A 23485-nucleotide genomic window follows, 5' to 3' on the forward strand; every position below is an offset into this window, starting at 1 on the left:
GGCCTCTCTCCTGCGCGGATTCTCTGATGCTTTATAAGGGCTGACTGGTCATATACGTTTTTCCCACACTCAGTGCATGCATTTTTTGTCCTTCCCCTGAGGATTTCCTGCTGTGTTGTGCTTTCCTTGAGGTCCTTCTGAGTTTCCCGACAGGAAATTAATTTACCCACTTTATCCCTTGGCCGATTTCCCTGCTCGCTCTCTGGTCTGTGCTGAATCTCACAGGATTTTCCCTGCTCATGACTCCTGGACACGTTCCTTTCCGATCTTTGTGATAATGCTCTGTGTTTATCCACTTGCCCAGCATCTTCCTGCTGAGAATTCTGCTCCTCTTTCTCACATGCCATCGCATCACCTACTGCGATAGAGACAGAAACCTCAAACAGGGATGGAAAGGGGAAGGCCAACGAAGAAAAGTGCTGGAGAGAGGTCAAATAAAAGCAGGAACTGAACTCCTCCAAACACTTCCCCTAAATGGGAGAGAGGAGGGGATCAATTCAGCCTTCACATCCCATCAAATTCATGGGGGGAAGGGAGGAAGCTACTGCCTGATGTCTGCTAGGATCTACAGGAAGCCATGAGCTATAGTTACCCTGAGGTTATGACCCCTGCTAGGGACAATAATGAACTGAGTGACCTCCCAAGGGCTTCGTAGGGCATCCCAGATGTTTCCTTCAGGCACTTACAGATTCTGAGTTGGTTTCATGTTTCCTCACCTTTGCAGGGAGCTCTCAGGGTCTGTCTTTCCTCTGAACCCTGGAGCTCTGAGACCCATGGCTCTTCCCCTTCTTCCACCTGGGAAAACACATCAGGTTTGGAAATGGGAAACCCTGCTCAGATGAAAGAAAACAAAGGACTTCAGGTGATTGCATAAGACTTTGTCATAAAAAAACAAAACATTCTATTAATTTCACTTCAGTGCTTCGTGTGACCTGGTGTGCCTTGGGGAGTCCTGACTGAAAACGCTAAGGTCAGGGCAGGCTAAAAAAGGGAGAGAAGATGCTCCCAGAACTGATGGCTAACACTGAAGTTAAAATCACCGACCACTCACAAACTATGCTTCTGATCCCCCACACTGGTTATTGAGAAGCTGAAAAAGATCACACAGCCCCCTTTATTGCATTCCAGTTCTCTGACTCCCAATCAGCACCTATGTTCGGTACAGTGAGAGCTTATTTAAAAATTCTGGTCACAGAAACACAATGTTCTGACCCCAAAGGGTCAGCCATATTACCAGGTCAGCACAGGTTTGAATCATAGAATCATAGAATCTCAGGGTTGGAAGAACCTCAGGAGGTCATCTAGTCCAACCCCCTGCTCAAAGCAGGACCAATCCCCAATTAAATCATCCCAGCCAGGGCTTTGTCAAGCCTGACCTTAAAAAAAAGGTTTGGATCTTACCCAAAATACCAGGCTGCCAGCCAATCCTTTAGCCTCTAAACTAAAGGAAAGAAGGAAAGGTCAGACACATTCAGAAATCTATATATCGGGTTCTTCACAGTATTGGTGAGTTCCTGGCTTGAAAGTCCGTCTGGAACACATCCACAACTTGGATGGGTCATTCAGTCCTTTGTTCAAGGCTTCAGTTTGCAGAGAAGTTGCTCCAGAGGTAGGAAGAGGGATTGAAGAGAAAATGAAGATGATGCAGCTGCCCTTTCTATTCCCTTTGCCTTGTGGCTTGTACCTCCTGTGTCCCAAACACAAGCTTTACAGCACATGGCATGGAAAAGCCCTGGAGGTCTCAGTACCCAGGCATACCCCTGCATGTCTTGCTGACTCAATAGGTGTATCCCCTTGGTTCTTTTCATGGGCTCATTGTACAGCTGATGACCCTTGACAGGCCAGTGAAGAGGCTCGGGAGTGCTGATGCCAGTCTGTCCGGGGGTGTCACCCAGAAACACTGCACAAGTCTGGAAATACAGATATACCCTACATGTCTATAACTCACAACACAAAGGTGGTACAAAACATAGAAACAAAATGATCATACTTGGAAAATCATAGCATTTTCACTGACACCTTACATGGCATATCTAGCATGATTCATTGCAATTTCATCATATTGGTATTTTATTATTAATTATTATTATTGAAGTGTCTCACAATTCCCTACAGTGTCACGCCTAGTAAACCAGTGAATTCCCAGGACCAGCTCCCTGGGTCCCTGAAGATGCTGAGCACTCTGCTTATGAGGGATTGAAATACCCACATATCTGCTGGGGACACACACAGACAGGCACAGTCTGTACCCTGTGACGAAGTTCCTGCTCTACCTTGGTGGGTCTTGCGCTTATTGGCGGGTTTGCTCGCCTTGGAGCTTCACGGCAGCCCTCAGCTTGGCCGTTTTTCTGAACCCACAGTCCAGGCTGACGACTCCTGCGTCTGACCAGGAGTTGGGAGGATTTGGGGGGAACCCGGGCCCGCCCTCTGCTCCGGGTTCCAGCCCAGGGATCTCCGGGTTCCAGCCCAGGGATCTCCGGGTTCCAGCCCAGGGATCTCCGGGTTCCAGCCCAGCCATATTAATAGTCAATTAATATGGTTTTTTTGCCGGTAGTTAGCCATCTCATTTTATTGTTTCATCTAACCAGTGTGTTGGGATTAAAGTGTGTTGGAAAATCCATTTGGGATAACAAGGCTGGCACGTGTCATTTTCCACTGATGAAATGACAGACTTCATATGACCTTGCGTCATTCAGCAGTGTGCTGGACAGTGAAAGATGCACAAAAGTCCAAGACCAGAGAATTTTCTGGAGTTTTCCTGTGGTGCACTGTAATTCGTGAGTCGCTGACTAACAGCGCTCAATACTGTGTAGCTGGCAGCGAGTTACATGCTGGAGACTGGGTGTTAACTGCCCACGAGTGGCTGTTGTCACAGTAAAGCAGTGTAAAAGCCACCCCAGCTTGGGCAACTGAGGGGAAACAGCTGTTCAACCAGTCAAGATTGCACTGTGGTTAATGTCACAGACACTCAATTTCAAAGCATCTCCTAAAACACAGAGAAAGTAAATCCATGTCCCAGAAGTTGAAGACTCCAGACAGAGGACAAGTCTCCCTGGAACTGCTTCTTGCAGAGAGAGAGAGGTCCAGACACAATGAGAGAGTCCTGGGGAAGCTGGAAACACTAACAATGGGCTGGTGGGGTTCAGTGGAGAAAGGGAACAGGAAGGGCAGGGATATCACTGAATGCAGGATCTCAGCAGTCCTAGATGTCAGGATAGCACCTAGTGCAGCCCATTGGAAAACATAATCCCAACTATACATAGAAAATGATGGGGTCTACATTAGCTGTTTCCACTCAAGAGAGGGATCTTGGAGTCATTGTTGATAGTTCTCTGAAAACATCCACTCAGGGTGCAGAGGCAGTCAAAAAGCAAACAGGGTGTTGGGAATCATTAAGAAAGGGATAGATAATAAGACAGTACATAACTTGCCTCTATATAAATCCATGGTACGCCCACATCTTGAATATTGTGTGCAGATGTGGTCGGCCCATCTCAAAAAAGATACATTGCAATTGGAAAAGGTTCAGAAAAGGGCAAAAAAACCCGGACTAGGAGTATGAAACAGCTTCTGTATGAGGAGAGATGTGTAAGACTGGGACTTTTCAGCTTGGAAAAGAGACAAGAGGGCATATGAGAGAGGTCTATAAAAGCATGTCTGCTGTGGAGAAATTAAAGAAGGAAGTGTTATTTACTCCTTCTCAGAACACAAGGACTAGGAATCACCCAATCAAATTAATAGGCAGAGGTTTATAAGAAACAAAAGGAAGTATTTCTTCACACAACGCACAGTCAACCTGGGGAACTCCTTGCCAGAGGACGTTGTGAAGGCCAAGATTATAATAGGGATACAAAAAAAACAAACAAACACCATGAGAAATCTATTGAGGACAGGTCCGTGAATGGTTATTAGCCAGGATAGGCAGGGATGGTGTCCCTAACTTCTGTTTGTCATAAGCTGTGAATGGGTGACAGGAGATGAATCACTTCATGATTCCCTGTTCTCTTCATTCCCTCTGGGACACCCGGCGCTGGTCACTGTCGGAAGACAGGACACTGGGCTAGATGGACCTTTGGTCTGTCCCAGTGTGGCCGTTCTTAAATACCAGGGAACCTAGTGAGTCCAGTGCAATGGGAGGGAGTAGGAAAATCCCTGGCTGTGGAGAACACTGGGAAATTAGAAACTATCATTCACAAGCAACAGACTCTAAATAGTCTAGAAAAGCAGAATGTGAAAAATAAGAATAAGAATCGGGGTCATGTGACTTCAGGAATGAGGGACTCAAAAAACCAAGTCTGCAGAGAAGGTAGATTGTGGTTAGTGCACATGGGGATGGGGGGAGCAACTCTCCAGGTCTCAAGGATTTTCACCAGCAACCGAGGCCATTGTCCCATGCACGGGGCAATCCGGAGCAGTGAGGAGTTGTGTCATCTGTAATCCTGGCTGAGTTTCAATGTTCTGCTGCTGGAGCTCCCTTGTCTGGATTCCCCCAGCCAGCATTCAAGGTCTGTGTGATCAGTAACCCTGGACCAGCCGCTCTGACCCCAGCAGCCTGCTTCTTACACCCCAAGCACTTTCTGGTCTGGGTGGAGAAGGCTCAGGGTTTGAGAGAAGGCCAGGGGTAGGAAGCTTCGGCTCGTTATGCTGGACCTAACCCCCCGTTTTACTTGTGCAAACAGGAGATATTTGACACTGTGCGATTCTGCTCCTGTGCTCTCTTCCCACAGCGTTCAGCAGCAGGGGAGGGTCTCTGGTCGTGTGTGTGTCACTGGCATGCTGGGGTGATGCTGGAACAGGACAGAGCAGAGGTGGCATTGTGGGGGTGGCGTGAACCTCATCTCTTCAGTTCCCCTTCCAAGAACCAAGGGGACAGGAACCCTTACCCAGCGAGGTCACAGTCTCATAGGTCTCCTGCATGACGTCTCTGTAGAGGGCTCTCTGAGCGGGGTCCAGCAGAGCCCCCTCTTCCCTGGTGAAATACACAGCCACCTCCTCGAAGGTCACCGGCCCCTGAAAGAGCCAGAGCCCCACACTCAGGACCTGCTGCCCCACTCACAGCCCCACTATTCGTGGGGGAGAGGAGCCAATCAAACGGAAACTCTGGGTGGACCGCAGTCAACAGAGTCCCACCCCCACCCCACTCAGACCACCCAGGAAACACCAGGGTGAGGGGGCGAAGAGAGAGCCCCTCCTCTCTCCCAGCAGATCCATCACACACCTACTAGCCACAGACTGATAGGAAGCCCAACACCCTCCTCCTTGTGAGGAGCTGGATATGAGGCAGGAGAATCTCCCCTAAGCCTAACTGGTGGCTTCCCCCTTCATATTTAAAGGCACCCACTGGTTAGTTGGGTCAGGCTCCAGCACTAGGAGTCTGGTCCTTTTTCCCAGCCCCATCTACGTGCGTTATTTTCTGTTCACCAAATTGGAGCATTTCCACCTCCGAACCTCATGCGTCTGTTCCAAGAATCTAGGCCACTTATTAAACAACTCCCAGCAGGTCTGCCACCCCCTGGTCTCCTCCCTTTCTCCACCCTGTGCATTTCCTGCCCCGCTCCAACCTCCAAACCAGACGGTGCAAACCTTCCCCTCTCCCGTGTATTTGCTGTCCCTCTCCCTCCTGCAGGAACAGATCAGAACCCCCCCAATAATCCCTACCTGAGCTGGCTCCCCTGCAGCTATGTGGCTCCCCTGTCCCATGGGAGGACGGGATGAACCGGAACGAAACGTGAGCGTCGTTCTGCAGCCTGATCGGGCGAGAAGGGCCGTTGTGGAGGTTTGGGAACGGGCATTAGTTCATTTCACTTCACGGTTCCCCAGGCTCTTTCCTTGCAGAGCGAGATCCGAGATTCTGCCGTGCTGAGAAAATGCTAAAAGAAAAGGAGTACTTCTGGGACCTTAGAGACTAACCAATTTATTTGAGCATGAGCTTTCGTGATCTACAGCTCACTTCATCGGATGCATACCGTGGAAACTGCAGCAGACTTTATATACACACAGACAATATGAAACAATACCTCCTCCCACCCCACTGTCCTGCTGGTAATAGCTTATCTAAAGTGATCATCAAGTTGGGCCATTTCCAGCACAAATCCAGGTTTTCTCACCCTCCGCCCCCCACACAAATTCACTCTCCTGCTGGTGATAGCTCATCCAAAGTGACAACTCTCTACTGAATCTCTGGATTACAGCAGAGACCTGGCCCCTCCTGCCAGGCTAGGCCCACAGACACACTTTTAACCTCCTTTCTCCCTCCCGCATCCCAAAACAAAGTCTCTGAACGCAATCCTAGAAAAAAGCAGAACCAAAGGAGTCCCTTTCGAGGATTCCCTCTGACACTGACCCCACGGCAGCCACACCCCAGCAGGAGGGACATGGAGTCAGGAACTGGGTTTTCCTCTCTCTCATCCTCGTCTTGTCCACAGGAAAGTGATTCTCCCCACAGTGCAGTAATAGATCTGTCTGGGCAGATGAGAGAGCTGGAAATCTCTTTCAAAACTCTTTTATCCCACGGACCCTGTCAGCCTCTCTATCTCCTTTTCCCTCTCCATGCCTGTCTGCTAGGAAACTCTCATTCCTGGGTTGTTTGCTCCTTCATGCCTGGATTTGCTCCTGCAAATGGCAGGAGAAATGGAGTGGGGGGCTGTTTGTGTAGAGTCATTTTATAGTCCCTCTGCCTGCCTGGGATTTCCCCATTGTCTGCCTAGGACCCCCACCTGCCCTCCACCAGGATCTGCCAGCCCATTTGCCTGGGACCCCCTCCTCCTCCCAGCAGGACCCCCTGACACTTTACAGGAGGACCCCTCACTCTGCGCCAGGGACCGCCCCACCACAGTGCTGTGCACTGGGCATGGCAATGGTCCCAGGAGCCAGCTGGGCAATCCCAGGCAGAGCCCCTGGCACAGCACCAGGCAGCATCTAATCCCCTGCCCCACCTGCCCAAGAGACCCCCACCCCCACTGGTCTGCAGCCAACGGGCCCCCAGCGATACCCACCTCCAGGACCCAAAGCCTTAGGGCTGGGCACATCAGAACTACCCCCCGAAACCCCAAACCCTCCAGAACCCACCAACCTGACTAGGGTCCCCCCTGCGCAGCCACCCAGAGGCCACCATGGATCCAAATAATGGCCACCGTGGATCCACCCCAGAGTTGGCTACAGCTTTGCACTGCGGGAAGCCCCCTCTCACGGAGACCCTTTGTCATGGGGTTTGGGATACTTCTGGACCCACGCTGCACTCAGAGGGACCTCCTCATCCCGTGCCAGCTGGAGAAAAGAAAAGGGTCCAGCCAACTCTCCTGTTACCAACTAGGAACACCCATCCCCCAAACAGGGGGAGGCCCCTGGCTTTGATGGGTATTGAATCTATGGCTAGTCTCTTTTATCAGCAAACATTTTTAACAGAGAGAAAGGAGGGAACAAATGATTCTCAAAGGAGAGGGAAAGATGATCATTGTTGCAGGGGGGTTAATTTCCCAACCAGGATGGAGAAGGACTTAGGGCGACATTCTGGTTAAACTTGGATTTATGCTGGAAATTATCATGCACGTTGGAAGGAGAGTGGTCAGTTTGGATAAGCTATTACCAGCAGGAGAGTGAGTTTGTGGGGGGGCGGGGGGGGCAGAGGGTGAGAAAACCTGGATTTGTGCTGGAAGTGGCCCAACTTGATGATCACTTTGGATAAGCTATTACCAGCAGGAGAATGGGGCGGGTATTGTTTCATGGTCTCTGTGTATAATGTCTTCTGCAGTTTCCACGGTATGCATCCGATGAAGTGAGCTGTAGCTCACGAAAGCTCATGCTCAAATAAATTGGTTAGTCTCTAAGGTGGCACAAGTACCCCTAAACTTTTTTAGGTACAGAGGTACAGAGAAAACGTGTCACAAACTAGGCAACTGAGAACATGGGATAAACGCAAGACCGGGGGGGATTTTATGTGGCTATTAAAGAACGAGCTGGAAAAGGGGGGACCGTTTGTCATATAAAATCCAGCCTGTCGAATACATAAACAGAAAGTGATGTTCCCCCCTCCCCCGCCCATGGCCCCCCAGAGACCCGGTGTCTCCTCCCACCCCCACGCCAGGGCAGCCAGGTTGGGGGATGGCTCCGGGCTCCAACTTCCCACCGACACCGGGACAAATCGCTGCGGATAAAACGGGGGGGGGAAGGAAATCCCGCCCCCCCCCACGGGAGGGGAGTTTCAATGGACATGTGAGCAGGAGGGAGAGACGGGGGGGGGGATCAGGGGAGACGAGAGAGCGGATCAATGGGGGGGGAGTTTACAGCCACGTGGGAGCTACCGAGAGGGAAAGGGGAAAACTGGGGGGCATTTGTGCCCGTGGGGGGGAGGGGATCCAATTAACTCCCCCGCCGCCCCCCACTTCCCCCCGGGAATTTCCTGGCTGCTCAGAGACAGTTCAACCCCCACCCCCCGCAACTCCGGCTTCTCCCCCCAACACCCCCCAAGGGACCCCGCCCGCCGGGCCCCAGTCTCTGCCCCCCCCAATCCCAGCCGTGCCGGGGGCACAGAGTCACTTTCCTGCCCCCCCACCAGCGCTCCCCCCCCCACGGGGTCTCCCACTCACCGGGTCGGGGGCGGGCAGAGCCAGGGGCTGGTCCCAGCTGGAGAAAGCCCCCCCCGGCCGGGCACGGGGGGGTTAATGACGGGCCCCCCCAGCACAGACCCCGGAGCGGAGCCGCAGCTGCTCCTCCGAGAGACCCGACACGAGGCAGCGCCTGGGGGCGGGGCCTGGAGCAGACCGGGGGCGGGGCAGCGCCAGGGGGCGGGGCCTGGAGCAGACCGGGGGCGGGGCAGCGTCTGGGGGCGGAGCCCGGAGCAGACCAGGCGCTGCCTCGTGTCGGATCTGTAGGAGGAGCAGCTGCGGCTCCCCTCCGGGGTCTGTGCGCGGTGGGGCCCGTCATTAACCCCCCCGTGCTCCGGTGAGTGGGAGACCCCGGTGGGGGAGCGCTGGGCGGGGGGGGCAGGAAAGTGACTCTCTGCCCCCCACCTGCCCATCCCCCACTGCCGCCCCCTCCCCGCCCCCAGGGAGCCCTCCAGCGCCCCCCCCGCCCCCTCCTGTCATCCCCTCAGAGGGCTCCCTGCTGCCCAGGTGAACGGGGGCCGTGGGGGGGGGGACCATCACTTTCTGCTTATGTATTGGACAGGCTGGATTTTATATCACAAACGGTCCCCCCTTTTCCAGCTCGTTCTTTAATAGCCACATAAAAGCCCCCCGGTCTTGGCGTTTATCCCATGTTCTCAGTTGCGTAGTTTGTGACACGTTTTCTCTGTACGTCTCAAAGATTCCTCAAAAATACCCTCAACGTTTGCCCCACTTTTACTCTCGTTGTCTACTTCTAATTGAATATGCCCCTGAGAGCTTTCCCTGTCTCTGTAATGATAAATTACGACGAAAATCTCAGATTTACACCTTTTCTCAGATTCCTGAATATGGATCTCAAACGTTTGCCAATGTTGCCCATTTCCGCTCTATTCATTGACCAAATAGTGGTGGGAAATACACTCAGCCTTTACCTCCTATCAACAACTGCTATAAAATCCCTCTCATTTTCCACTTTCCTCTCTATAATTTGCATAAATGGATCCAAAATCCCTCAGATTTCCAACCTTTCTCTTTCATTTCTGAACACTGATCTCAAATCTCAGGTTTCCCTCTTAAGATGTCATTATCAAATGTCAATTAAAAATCCTCTTGGGTTTGGGGCTGTTCCCCATGTCTCTAAATCCTAGCAACTTGTCCTTCTTTGGGGGGAACCTGTCACCCTGAGTCCTTCTCCATCCTGGTTGGGAAATTAACCCCCCTGCAACAATGATCATCTTTCCCTCTCCTTTGAAAATCATTTGTTCCCTCCTTTCTCTCTATTACAAATGTTTACTGATAAAAGAGACTAGCCATATATTCAATACCCATCAAAACCAGGGGCCTCCCCCTGTTTGGGGGATGGGTGTTCCCAGTTGGTAACAGGAGAGTTGGCTGGACCCTTTTCTTTTCTCCAGCTGGCACGGGATGAGGAGGTCCCTCTGAGTGCAGCGTGGGTCCAGAAGTATCCCAAACCCCATGACAAAGGGTCTCCGTGAGGGGGGGCTTCCCGCAGTGCAAAGCTGTAGCCAACTCTGGGGTGGATCCACGGTGGCCATTATTTGCTAGTGACAGAGAATGGAAATGTCTTACTTATTTTAGCCCTCCATGGCTTCCCTTCTCCTGTTAAAGAGGCGTCCCCCCGGGCTCCCTCTGCCTGTGTGACTGGCCAGCAGGGGGTGGTGATAACTTTCTATCCACTTACCAGACACTGTGAGAGAACATTGTTGCTGCGGGGGGCAGGTGTCTGTGTGGGGAGATTGCAGCGGGAGCTGAAGGGGCATTGTGGTAGGGGGAGGCCTCTGGGTGGCTGGGCAAGGGGGGCCCTAGTCAGGTTGCTGGGTTCTGGAGGGTTTGGGGTTTCGGGGAGTAGTTCTGATGTGCCCAGCCCTAAGGCTATGGGTCCTGGAGGTGGGTATGGCTGGGGGCCTGTTGGCTGCAGACCAGTGGGGGTGGGGGTCTCTTGGGCAGGTGGGGCAGGGGATTAGATGCTGCCTGGTGCTGTGCCAGGGGCTCTGTCTGGGATTGCCCAGCTGGCTCCTGGGACCATTGCCATGCCCAGTGCACAGAGCTGTGGTGGGGCGGTCCCTGGCGCAGAGTGAAGGGTCCTCCTGTAAAGCGTCAGGGGGTCCTGCTGGTTGGAGGAGGGGGTCCCAGGCAAATGGGCTGGCAGATCCCGGTGGAGGGCAGGTGGGGGTCGTAGGCAGGCAATGGGGAAATCCCAGGCAGGCAGTGAAGGACTATAAAATGACTCTACACAAACAGCCCCCCACCCCATTTCTCCTGCCATTTGCAGGAGCAAATCCAGCCATGGGGGAGCAAACAACCCAGGAATGAGAGTTTCCTAGCAGACAGGCATGGAGAGGGCACAGGGAAAAGGAGACAGAGAGACTGACAGGGTCCGTGGGATAAAAGAGTTTTGAAAGAGATTTCCAGCTCTCTCATCTGCCCAGACAGATCTATTACTGCACTGTGGGGAGAATCACTTTCCTGTGGACAAGACGAGGATCAGAGAGAGGAAAACCCAGTTCCTGACTCCATGTCCCTCCTGCTGGGGTGTGGCTGTCATGGGGTCAGTGTCAGAGGGAATCCTCAAAAGGGACTCCTTTGGTTCTGCTTTTTTCTAGGATTGCGTTCAGAGACTTTGTTTTGGGATGCGGGAGGGAGAAAGGAGGTTAAAAGTGTGTCTGTGGGCCTAGCCTGGCAGGAGGGGCCAGGTCTCTGCTGTAATCCAGAGATTGAGCGTTTTCTCAGCACGGCAGAATCTCGGATCTCGCTCTGCAGGGAAAGAGCCTGGGGGAAGCGTGATGTGAAACGAACTAATGCCCGTTCCTAAACTTCCACAACAGCCCTTCTTGCCCGGCCAGGTTGCAGAACGACGCTCATGTTTCTTTCCGGTTCATCCCGTCCTCCCATGGGACAAGGCAGCGACATGGCTGCAGAGGAGCCAGCTCAGGTAGGGATTATTGTGGGGGGTTCTGATCTGTTCCTGCAGGAGGGAGAGGGACAGGAAATACACGGGAGAGGGGAAGGTTTGCACCGTCTGGTTTGGAGGTTGGAGTGGGGCAGGAAATGCACAGGGTGGAGAAAGGGAGGAGGCCAGGGGGTGGCAGACCTGCTGGGAGTTGTTTAATAAGTGGCCTCGATTCTGGGAAGAGACCCATGAGGTTCGGAGGTGGAAATGCTCCAATCTGGTGAACAGAAAATAACCTACCTAGATGGGGCTGGGAAAAAGGACCAGACTCGTAGTGCTGGAGCCTGACCCAACTAACCAGCGGGTGCCTTGAAATACGAAGGGGGAAGCCACCAGTCAGGCTTAGGGGAGATTCCCCTGCTTCATATCCAGCTCTAGGAGTGGCTAAGTCATTATGCAAGGTAACCTATTTCTCCTTGTTTTTTCCTGCCCCTCCCCCCGCGTTCTTGTTAAACCCTGGATTTGTTCTGGAAATGGGCCACCTTGATTATCATACACATTCTAAGGAGAGTGATCACTTTAGATAAGCTGTTACCAGCAGGAGAGTGGGGTGGGAGGTGGTATTTTTTTCATGATTTGTGTGTATATAAAAAGCTCTTCTACACTTTCCACAGTTTGCATCCGATGAAGTGAGCTGTAGCTCACGAAAGCTTATGCTCAAATAAATTGGATAGTCTCTAAGGTGCCACAAGTCCTCCTTTCCTTTTCACAAGGAGGAGGGTGTTGGGCTTCCTACAAGAGATCTCTCCCTAGACCCTGCTCGGGGCAGCATCTCCGAGAATCTGGGGGAATCCAGACAAGGGAGCTCCAGCAGCAGAGCATTGAAACTCAGCCAGGATTACAGATGACACAACTCCTCACTGCTCCGGATTGCCCCGTGCATGGGACAATGGCCTCGGTTGCTGGTGAAAATCCTTGAGACCTGGAGAGTTGCTCCCCCATCCGCATGTGCAATAGCCACAATCTACCTTCTCTGCAGACTTGGTTTTTTGAGTCCCTCATTCCTGAAGTCACATGACCCCGATTCTTATTTTTCACATTTTGCTTTTCTAGACTATTTAGAGTCTGTTGCTTCTGAATGATAGTTTCTAATTTCCGAGTGTTCTCCACAGCCAGGGATTTTCTTACTCCCTCCCATTGCACTGGACTCACTAGGTTCCCTGGTATTTAAGAACGGCCACACTGGGACAGACCAAAGGTCCATCTAGCCCAGTGTCCTGTCTTCCGACAGTGACCAGCACCGGGTGTCCCAGAGGGAATGAACAGAACAGGGAATCATGAAGTGATTCATCTCCTGTCACCCATTCACAGCTTATGACAAACAGAAGTTAGGGACACCATCCCTGCCCATCCTGGCTAATAACCATTCACGACCTGTCCTCAATAGATTTCTCATGGTGTTTTTTGTTTTTTTTTTTGTAACCCTATTATAATCTTGGCCTTCACAATGTCCTCTGGCAAGGAGTTCCCCAGGTTGACTGTGCGTTGTGTGAAGAAATACTTCCTTTTGTTTCTTATAAACCTGCTGCCTATTAATTTGATTGGGTGATTCCTAGTCCTTGTGTTATGAGAAGGAGTAAATGACACGTCCTTATTTACTTTCTCCACGGCAGTTTTCATTTTATAGACCTCTCTCATATCCCCCCTTTGTCTGTTTTACAAGATGAATAGTCCCGGTCTTTTTAATCTTTCCCCGTACAGAAGAGTTTCATACCTGTAATCATTTGGGTTGCCCTTTTCTGAACCTTTTCCATTTCCAATATATCTTTTTTTGAGATGGGGCAACCACATCTGCAGGCAGTATTCGAGATGTGGGTGTACCATGGGTTTATATAGAGGCGATACGATATTTTCTGTCGTCTTATCTATCCGTTTCAGAATGATTCCCAACATTCTCTTTGCTTTTTGACTGCCGTGGCACACTGAGTTGATGTTTTCAGAGAACTGTGCCCAGTGACTCCAAGATCCCTCTGTTGAGTGGAAACAGCTCATTTAGAGCCCATCATTTTATATGTGTAGTTGGGATTATGTTTTCCAATGGGCTGCAATATGGTGCTATCCTGACACCTCGTCCTGCTGAGATCCTGCATTCAGTGATATCCCTGCCCTTCCTGTTCCCGTTCTCATAAAACAAGAAGAGCATCCAAATGTGTGTTTACCTTCATTCCCTCAGCGGTCCTCATGGGAATCCCTGATCAGTTCCAAAGTGTATTAAAACCTTTGTTAAAGGGTTACCTCCTGGTGGTTATCAGGTCCTGTGAGTTTGTAGCCCAGAAAGACCCCCCTCAGTCAGCTCAAACTCAGCTGTTTATCCCCCAAAAGTCTGTTGTCTTCAGTCTCCTGAATGAGGGGAAATCCGTCACTACCCCTTTCTGCGTTGGGTAAACCTTCAAAAGGTGTAGCTCTGCATAACCAGCCTTGAGATCTGGCATTCATCACCCCGTAGCGATACCAGCTTGCACAGGAAACCCATCCCGCAGCCCTTCCTGGTATCATGTGGTGCATCTCGGCATCATAGTCTGTGAAGAATTCATGCTTTCAAGGGCTGGCTTAGATCTACAGATAACAGTCATAAGTAGGGCAAGAGTTTGCAGGCAATGAAAAGAGAGTAATTGACAAATGTGAGCAATATCTAATCCTTTAAAGCCTGAAAGTGCCTTGGGGGGAGGGGACAGGAGCCGGCTGTGTGGGGGCGGTGGGGCTCAGATACTGGGCATTGAGAGCCTAGAGCCAGCTGTGCGCTGGAGAGACAGGGCATGAACCAGCTGTGTACAGGGCAGATGAGCAGGGGAGAGGTGCTGTGGACACGGCCGCGAGCAGCTGTGAGTGCCGTCCTCTCTGCAGCATGGTGAGAGAGCCTGGCGTCCCACTGCCAATCCCAGACTTGTATGAGGAGGGAAGAAATTGGCATCAAGTCTCAACCGCAGCCAGCCTGTGCCCTGGGGAGGAGACGGGTGTCTCCAGGGAGAAATCTGGGGGATTGTGACCCTGCATGCCCCACCCACCCTCTGATCAGCAATTCCGGATATTAACGGTGATTCCACAAACAAAGAGTAATTTTGGGAAAAAATGCAGTCCTAGCGACAATTTCCGGAAAACACTGGCCCTGGTTGTAACATTAAATCCGATAGTCTCAAGATCTAGGCCTGTGTTGATCAGATCTGCCACTCTGCCTTCACGGAGTTCACTCTGCTGGTGGGTTCTACCCCTTCCCCCATTCTGTGTCTGCCTTGTCTATTTAGATTGAAACTTCTTCAGGACACGGGCCATCAACGCTTCTCGGTTTGTACTGTGCCTAGCAAAATGAGGACCCACTGTTAGTTGGCCCTTAGGCAGTAAGGTAATGAATATGATTTATAATAATCATCTCCTGGCACTTTGAGCCAAGGAAGCCGGCCTTGGGACGTTACTACTTAAAAGTGAGCTGGGCTTAAAAGCATGGAATATTCTTTGTGACAAGTATCCCACAAATTCCACTGACCTCCCTTGTTTTCTTTGCCTTGAGCAGGGTTTCCAGTTTCCAGAACTGATGTGATCTCGCAGCTGGAACGAGGGGAGGAGTCGTGCGTCCCAGACCTTCATGGCTCTAAGAAAAAAGTGCTCCCGAGAGCTGCCTGCGTAGGTGAGGCATTGGTTAAACCAACCCCAAAACTGTCGGTGAATACAGGAAACATTTGGGATGCCCTACAAAGACCTTGTGAGCTCTCCAAGTTCAGGATTGTTCCCTGCAGATGTACAATCGTTAGGCAGAGGTCACTCATGGCTTCCCACCTATCCTGACTGACAACTGGCAGCAGGTCCCTCCCCAATCTCGCTGTCCCCTGAGATTTCTTCTGAGATACGGACCCAGAACTGATCCCTTCTTTTCTCTCCTCTGGGAAGGTTTAAGGGAAAATCAGCTCCTGATAGGTTTGATCTGTCCTGTACACATTTTGGTTCCTTCATCCCTTTTCCCATTCTTCTCTCTGAGATTTCCTTTCTCTCTGGCGCAGGCAGAGACTTATGTCTGGATTCTCTCGGTCTCCCATCAGGTGTTGGGATGGTGAGTGAAAACGAGGAGGAACCCCAGCAGGAAGATGCTGAGCGAGTAGAAGCCCATGGGATGTTGTCAGGAAGGTCCAAAGGGAATGATTCTGGGAGCTGTGCACGCCCAGAAAAAACAAAAGCCTGTGAGAGTCAGCAGAGGCCAGAGGAAAACTTCGGTAGCCAGTCAGACCTTATTACACGTGAGAGAATGAACTTGGAAGGAACATCCTACACATGCCTCGAGTGTGGGAAAAGCTTCAAAGGGAGCTCGGACCTTCTCACACATCAGAGAATCCACATGGGTGAGAAACCTTACGCATGCTGTGTGTGTGGGAAATGCTTCAAGCAGAGCTCGCATCTCATTGCACATAAGAGAATCCACATAGATGAGAAACCTTATGGATGCCCTGAGTGTGGGAAACACTTCAAGCAGAGCTCACACCTTATTACACATCGGAAAATCCACACGGGTGAGAAACCTTATGGTTGCCCTGAGTGTGGGAAACACTTCAAGCAGAGCTCACACCTTATTACACATTGGAAAATCCACACGGGTGAGAAACCTTATGGATGCCCTGAGTGTGGGAAACACTTCAAGCACACCTCACACCTTATTACACATCAGAAAATCCACACGGGTGAGAAACCTTATGGATGCCCTGAGTGTGGGAAACACTTCAAGCAGAGCTCGCATCTCATTGCACATAAGAGAATCCACATAGATGAGAAACCTTATGGATGCCCTGAGTGTGGGAAACACTTCAAGCAGAGCTCACACCTTATTACACATCGGAAAATCCACACGGGTGAGAAACCTTACGGATGCCCTGAGTGTGGGAAACACTTCAAGCACAGCTCATACCTTATTACACATCGGAAAATCCACACGGGTGAGAAACCTTACGGATGCCCTGAGTGTGGGAAGCACTTCATTGACAGTTCATCCCTCCTCTCACATCAGCGAATCCACACAGGGGAGAGGCCCTACACATGCTCTGAGTGTGGGAAAAGCTTCAATCGGAGCTCAAACCTGATCAGACATCAGCGAATCCACACGGGAGACACACCCTACACATGCTCTGAGTGTGGGGAACGCTTCCGTTATAGCTCAGCCCTTACCATACATCAGAGAATCCACACTGGTGAGAGGCCCTACATATGCTCTGAGTGCGGGAAAAGCTTCAATCAGAGCTCTACCCTAATCACACATCAGAGAACGCACACAGGAGAGACCCCCTACATGTGCTCTGAGTGCGGGAAAAGCTTTAATCGGAGCTCTCTACTGACCACACATAGAAGAATCCACACAGGTGAGAAGCCTTATGGATGCTCTGAGTGTGGGAAACGCTTCGATCGGAGCTCATACTTTATCATACATCGGCGAATCCATACGGGTGAGAAACCTTATGGATGCCGTGAGTGTGGCAAACACTTCAATCAAAGCTCAGCCCTTATCACACATCAGCGAATCCACACAGGAGAGAGGCCCTACACGTGCTCTGAGTGCGGGAGAAGCTTCAATCAGCGCTCAACCCTTATTAGACATCAGAAAATCCACATGGGAGTGAACTGTAACAAATGCCTTGACTAGGGCTGGCCAAAGGTATTTTTTTCTTTTAAATCACATTTGCTAATTCCCACTTAGTGATCTGTGCCCCATCTTCACCGTGGTTACTCAGCTCCCCCAGATGAGTTGCCTGCTCCTGCCTTTTGCAGCTCACCCTTCTTTGGGGTCAGTCCTGTGATGTTTTCTATCAACTCCTTTCCTTTTGGGTCAAAGGAGCGTGTGTCCCTCCAGCCAGGAATGTTCATCAGCTCCAGGTGGGGGAGAGAGGTTTGTTCCCAACAAGCTACACTGAGGCAAAAACTACCCGTGCCTTACATCCACTAGGACTGTACATGGCGTTGGCTGCTCAAGTTAGTGATCTTGGTGTTAAAAGACAATTACAGTTGTCGTGCAGATGCAGCCGAGGTGCAGTGGTTGGCATTAGCTTTCCCCTTGACCTGACCTAAACTCCATCGCATGTCCTAGTCTAAACAAAGCCTGAGCATCACAGTTATACTGTTCCCCCATTTAAAAACAATTGTTAGTCATCAAGTTCCCCCACCAGGATCATATTGTTTCATTCCCAGTTGTCACAGTTCATCAGAGCGCTGTTGCTTCAGGTTTTCCTGAAGGCAGATATTTTTACTACCGTTTTCCTCCCTTAACATATATTGAAGTATAACAAAGAGCAGGAATAGGGAAGGGAGAGGGAAAAATGTCATTTCCCCTCTGTAACAACAGAAGAACATAGGGTAAATCAGAGGGATTCTCCATCACCATCTCTATCCCCCTGTTCTTCAATTGGTAAGGTCAATATTTCCCGAAGGGGCTGGGAAGAGGATTCTCTAGTAACTTATTTGAAACTAAGCAAAAGACCCATTCATTTGCCTCCCAAAGCAGTTGTGGCCCATGCCCTGCAAGAGGTTGCTCCTGAAGATCTTCCCTTCCTAATCAGGTGCATGTTGCCTCTTATTTGGGAAATGCAATCCCTTCCTAGGTAGAGATGGGAAAAATGGAAGTGACATTTCTGTTCAGCTCACTCCTGGGAGATGCTGTAAATGTGTAGGAAATGGCATCCATGAGGAATGTGATAGAGCTGCAGAAAGACACCCATTTTGAGTAGATACCTGACATTTGGTGTCTTAGAGGGATTCTAAGCCGCACCTGAATTTAGTCCCTTATTTAAATCTGTTGCACCAGATTAAAGAAACAAAAGGGCATATTTGGGGGAGTTCTACCTCACTATCGCTACTGGTATGTCGTGTGGTTGGTGAAGAATTCTACGCCAGAGCCGTGTAAAATTGCTACAACTAAGGTCAAAGATTTGACAAGAACTCAGGTAGAAATGAGAGGTACGAGTGGTTGATTTTCACCCCAGAGATGGACGCTATGGTGACCTGTGGCCAAGGTAAACTGTTTTTAGAATTGCTCACACTTCTAAAGGATGCCATGATGAAACTGGGAACAACTGTCTTTTACCATTTGGATCCCAAGTTTCCTGAAGCACAGAGAGAAACAGCTGATTCCTTCAGAGCCATGCCATGCCTATGGGTCCCAAACTGGCTGCCTTGCTGGACAAGAAGCACTTCTGTGTTGGTTAAATGATGGTAGCCAATGAGGGAATGTAACAGATTCCAAGTTCAGACTGCAGGATACATGAATGCTGAGTCCAGAGTCTGTGGTTTGGTCTCTTAGTTTTGCTCTTGAGTCTAATGCATGTGTCTCACTGTTCCGCCTCCTGCTACTCTGAAAGATTAGAAAGTGTGAAAGTAGAGCACAGGTGGTTTTTCTCATGATGCAGCCTTCCCACGTAGTGTGAGACCCCTTCCACCCACACTTCTGGGAGAAGACCCAGGGAGAAATGAACCCTCAGAAATGGAAGGCTCCTAGGTTATGGGAGAATGTGATTTCACACAGAGCTCACTGGGTGAAAATGGGAATTAAGAGAAAACTGCCCTAAAGGTTTATAGTTTGTAATCTTTGAAGAAATTGTTACCAGCAACAAGAAAATTGCACATGAAGTTTATTAGTGTAAGGTAAGAGGCTGATTCTGTGATCACTTTCAGTGTTACAGTATAATTCAGGTTTTCTTCTAGCCCCCTCCTACAAAATAGCAAATGGTGGCTAATCCTGCAATAAAAACCTGACTCCAAAGGAATCAGGTTTGGGGGAAAATGTGAGAGAAATAGCATGTACGAGAATAGAGACCCAGTATAGACTGGAATGATTTCTGTTTCAAATGGAATTTATTTGGTAAATTTTAAAATAAATCTTCTGTTGGGAGGAAAACTACTTGAGAGAAGATGTGGAACCTTTTCCCCAGTGAGAGGGAAAGAGCCAGAGAGTTCCCCAGGGCTCTTGTTCGCAAAGCAAAGATGTCACATTAGGCAGGAGATGTCAAGATCTACAATGGTGATGGGCGAGTGATGGGAGCTTTTCTGGGTGGTTGTTGTTTGGTTGTTTTTTTTCATGTAATTTTTGTTTTGTTTTTGCAACTAGTTCTTTTTATAGCTGTGAGCCCCCTTGTCCTTTTGAGCACAGCTCTTTAACCCTCAGGCCTGGCTCTGGAAACCTCAGAACCGGCTTTGCATTTTTTTTTTCATGTTTGCTATCTTTGGAGTTCGCACATCCACACGACATGCGGTTCACAGCAACGGATACTTTGAGAAACCTGCTGGGTGAAGCAGGCCTTTTCCAAACTGACATTGGCCCAAATTCTGCCTCAATTCAGCTGGATTGGGACACGTCTGTGTCAAAGGAGTGGTTCACACCTGATTTGCCCAGAGACCTCAGAGGAGGGGTAGTTAGATATAGGATAAGTAGGAATCGACAACAATGAAGTTAAATATAAAGGTGAAAGACCCTCACCTTGCAGGTCAACAAGCCTGTTCTGTTCTTTCCCTCCAATGCATCTGGCACTGGTTGCTCTCAGGTAGCACACTGGGCTTGACAGACCATTGGTCTGACCCAGTCTATGACCTGTCGTGCGTTCTTATGGAAGTCCTCTGCAGCCTTGTCTACATGGGCAAGTTTCTGCACAGGAAAGCAGCTTTCTGCGGTGTAACTCCCGAGGTGCGCACGCAGATTTCGTGATGCATGATAGAAAGGGGCCATGACAGGGACACACTGCCGTGCGGGGTCAAAATGAAGGAGCTGTGACATGCGTACCACAAGGTGCAGGAGGCAAACTGCTGCTCCATATTGGGGGCTAACTAACCCCAGCATCACGGCAAGAATCTACCTAGCAGCTGGAGAAAAAATATGAATGAGAGTCAAAGACACCTCCACGTGGCCTGTCTCTTCCCCAATCTCAACACCTGGAAGATTGTCTGGAAGACTCAGAATTTGAACTGCAGAGATTGGTCTCAGGCTGAGAGGGAATTCAGTCTGTGTATTAAGAACTCAACATGGCCTGGAGCAAGCAGTGAGTGAGAAAAGCTGGTTGATCCAATTCTTGCTTAGTATATTCAAATTAGAGTTTAGACTGGGAGTCTGTTTTCATTTGTTATGTAACCACTTTTGACCTCTGTGACCAATACTTATACTCAGTTAAAATCTAACTTTCTGGAGTTAATAAACTTATTTTACTATTTTATACTTACTCCTGAGTTTGTCCAAAGTGCTTGGGAAAGTTGCTCACATGACAAAGGCTGGTGCATGTCCCCTTTATTTTTGATGAAGTGGCGAACTAATTAATGAGCTTACACTTTTCAAGAGAAGGACTGAGACGATCGCATTCTGACCTTTTACTGACACTTCTTTAATAACTAAAAAAAAAGAACAGGAGGACTTGTGGCACCTTAGAGGCTAACCGATTTATTTGAGCACTGTCCAGTTTTGGGCCCCACACTTCAAGAAGGATGTGGATAAATTGGAGAGAGTCCAGCAAAGGGCAACAAAAATGATTAGGGGACTGGAACACATGAGTTATGAGGAGAGGCTGAGGGAACTGGGATTGTTTAGTCTACGGAAGAGAAGAATGAAGGGGGATTTGATAGCTGCTTTTAACTACCTGAAAGGTGGATCCAAAGAGGATGGATCTAGACTATTCTCAGTGATAGCAGATGACAGGACAAGGAGGAATGGTCTCAAGTTGCAGTGGGGGAGATTTAGGTTGGATATTAGGAAAAACCTTTTCACTAGGAGGGTGGTGAAACACTGGAATGCATTACCTAGGGAAGTGGTGGAATCCCCTTTCTTAGAAGTTTCTAAGGACAGGCTTGACAAAGCCCTGGCTGGGATGATTTAGTTGGGGTTGGTCCTGCTTTGGGCAGGGGGTAGGACTAGATTCCTCCTGAGGACCCTTCCAACCCTGATCTTCTATGATTCGATGACCCTCCTCCAGGAGTGACAGAGCCTGGCATGTGCTGGAAGAAGCGGGGAGCTCTGGTGCCCACGGACCTGTCCTGGCAGCTTTCTCAGCAGCAAAGAAATCAATTCTCCCTGCCCCTGAGCAACCCACCCACAGCTAATGGCAGCATTGGTGGGGGGTCCCAAGCTTTGCACCAACGTCCACATTTCAGACCTTCCTCTCATGGCACTTTCCATGTGAATTAGGACAAGCAAGCTGGGGAAGCTCCATGGGGTAATAGAAACCAGGGCTGCAGGGAAGGTTTGAACTCACAACCCCAGCAATATTGCCCTTTGCACTAACCACTTGCACCCCTGCAGGGGCTCCTTGGACAGCGCTGGGAAGTCGGCCGTGATCCGTCTCTGTGGTTCGCACCTTTGCCTGGCAATTGAAAGGCTGCCGGTTCAAACCTCACTCAAGCTGTGGCTTTCCAGCAATGAGACTCCAGTCCATTTTAACAGGAAGAAAATCTCCTCTATTCTGGTTTAGCCCCATTTGGCTCCTTCTGCCCGTCTTCTTCCTCCCCCATCGGTCCCTTTCCTTCCCCATTGGGGCCATGCAGAGGGGAGCCCCAGTCAGTCTCTGGCACCGAGAGGCTGTATCCCATAAGGGGACGGAGGGGTCGCTGTAAAGCATTGATAATGGGTGGGGGAGGGGTGTGCGTGGTTAGGGGGAGAAAGTCTGGAGAACTAACAGTGGGGCCCAGAGAGATTCCCCCACAGACTGGGGAGATCCCCTGCTGCCCACCATCACCCAGCTCTGGGAAGAACAACTTGGGATTGCTTGGGGAACCCACCTTTAAAAACACAAGTGTTCCATGCTAGTTACATTTTAATAAGACCAAAGTCGCCTCAAACCCAGTGTCACAGTCACTGGGACGACTTTGTCCTGACATTTTACCGGCCGCAGCCACAAAGCGAGTCAAATTACGGCTCCCGTTCTGCGTCAAGGCTCACAGACGAACCCAGAGGCTTTTCCTTCCTCAGGTTCTGCCGTCATTTCAGTGCTGGCCTGTTCCGAGATTCATCGTTGTGCAAAGCAGCGTCAGGCCCTGAAACTGGACGAGCCCAGAGCAGAGGCTGCCTTCATTTAACCCTCCAAAAACCAACCCGCCGAAACGTGGATTAGCACCCATGCTCCTCCAGCCGCAGGGGAGGCGCCTCATCTGGGCCCCTGGTGCCCATGCTCCAGCAACATAAGACCACGGGGGCCTGGCTCCACCCAAGTCCGGGGGCCGGTGTCTCCCCCAGCCCCACCTGCTGCCCCCGGGCAATTTAAAAGGGCCCGGAAACCCCCACCGCCATCACCGGCAGCACAAGGGGGCTAAGGCGGCTTCCTGCCCACCCTCGCTCCGTGTAACCCTTCTGCCCGTCAGAGTTGGCAGCAACAAGGACCGGGTTCAATATCTAGGGGATCCATTCCAATAACACAATGCAAACCGGCTCGAGCCCCCACCCAGTGACCTGGGACAAATATGTACCACCCCCGCTGGGCACCTCCCAGAGGCAATCCTTCCCCTCTCGCAAGCACCTAGTCTGAGTGTAGCAAAAAGCCTTTTAATAACAGAGAGAAACAATGTGGCATTATGTTGGGGAAACACCACCCACAGGATTCATAACACAACTCATGAGCAAAAAAAAAACCCACCCCAAGCAAATTGGGGCATGCCCTTTCCCTTTGGTTCTTGAGTCCAGCAACCCCAAATCACCCAAAGTCCCAAAAGTCCAATGACCCAAAAGTCTCTGTCCCTGGTCAGGGCAGCCCCAAAGTTCAAAAGTTTATCTGCAGAGCTTTACCTCCCAACCTGGGTGGAGATGGGGGCGGGGGTAAAAGGCACCTTACATGATCTGAAGCTGACCGCCCCACAGCCCCATAGGCCTCCGCTCCACCAGCCGTCTCACAAACTTCTCCACAATAAATCTTCAGGCTCCCCCACTACTGAACACAACGCTCAGTGATTTCGGCTCTTACTCACTTCAGCTCTTTGG

At 50.4% G+C, this 23485-nt stretch overlaps 1 protein-coding gene across 1 annotated transcript in view; it reads left to right on the forward strand.

Annotated features, from left to right (window-relative positions):
- LOC144930024 (uncharacterized) overlaps positions 1-23485 on the forward strand; it is a 262214-nt gene that overhangs the window by 40213 nt on the left and 198516 nt on the right. Inside the window, 1 exon segment of the mRNA XM_078851061.1 lies at positions 15729-17015. Coding sequence (XP_078707187.1) covers positions 15729-17015 — 1287 coding nt within the window.

This window comes from Lepidochelys kempii, unplaced genomic scaffold (genome assembly GCF_965140285.1).
Source record: "Lepidochelys kempii isolate rLepKem1 unplaced genomic scaffold, rLepKem1.hap1 scaffold_29, whole genome shotgun sequence".
Classification (NCBI taxonomy): domain Eukaryota; kingdom Metazoa; phylum Chordata; order Testudines; family Cheloniidae; genus Lepidochelys; species Lepidochelys kempii.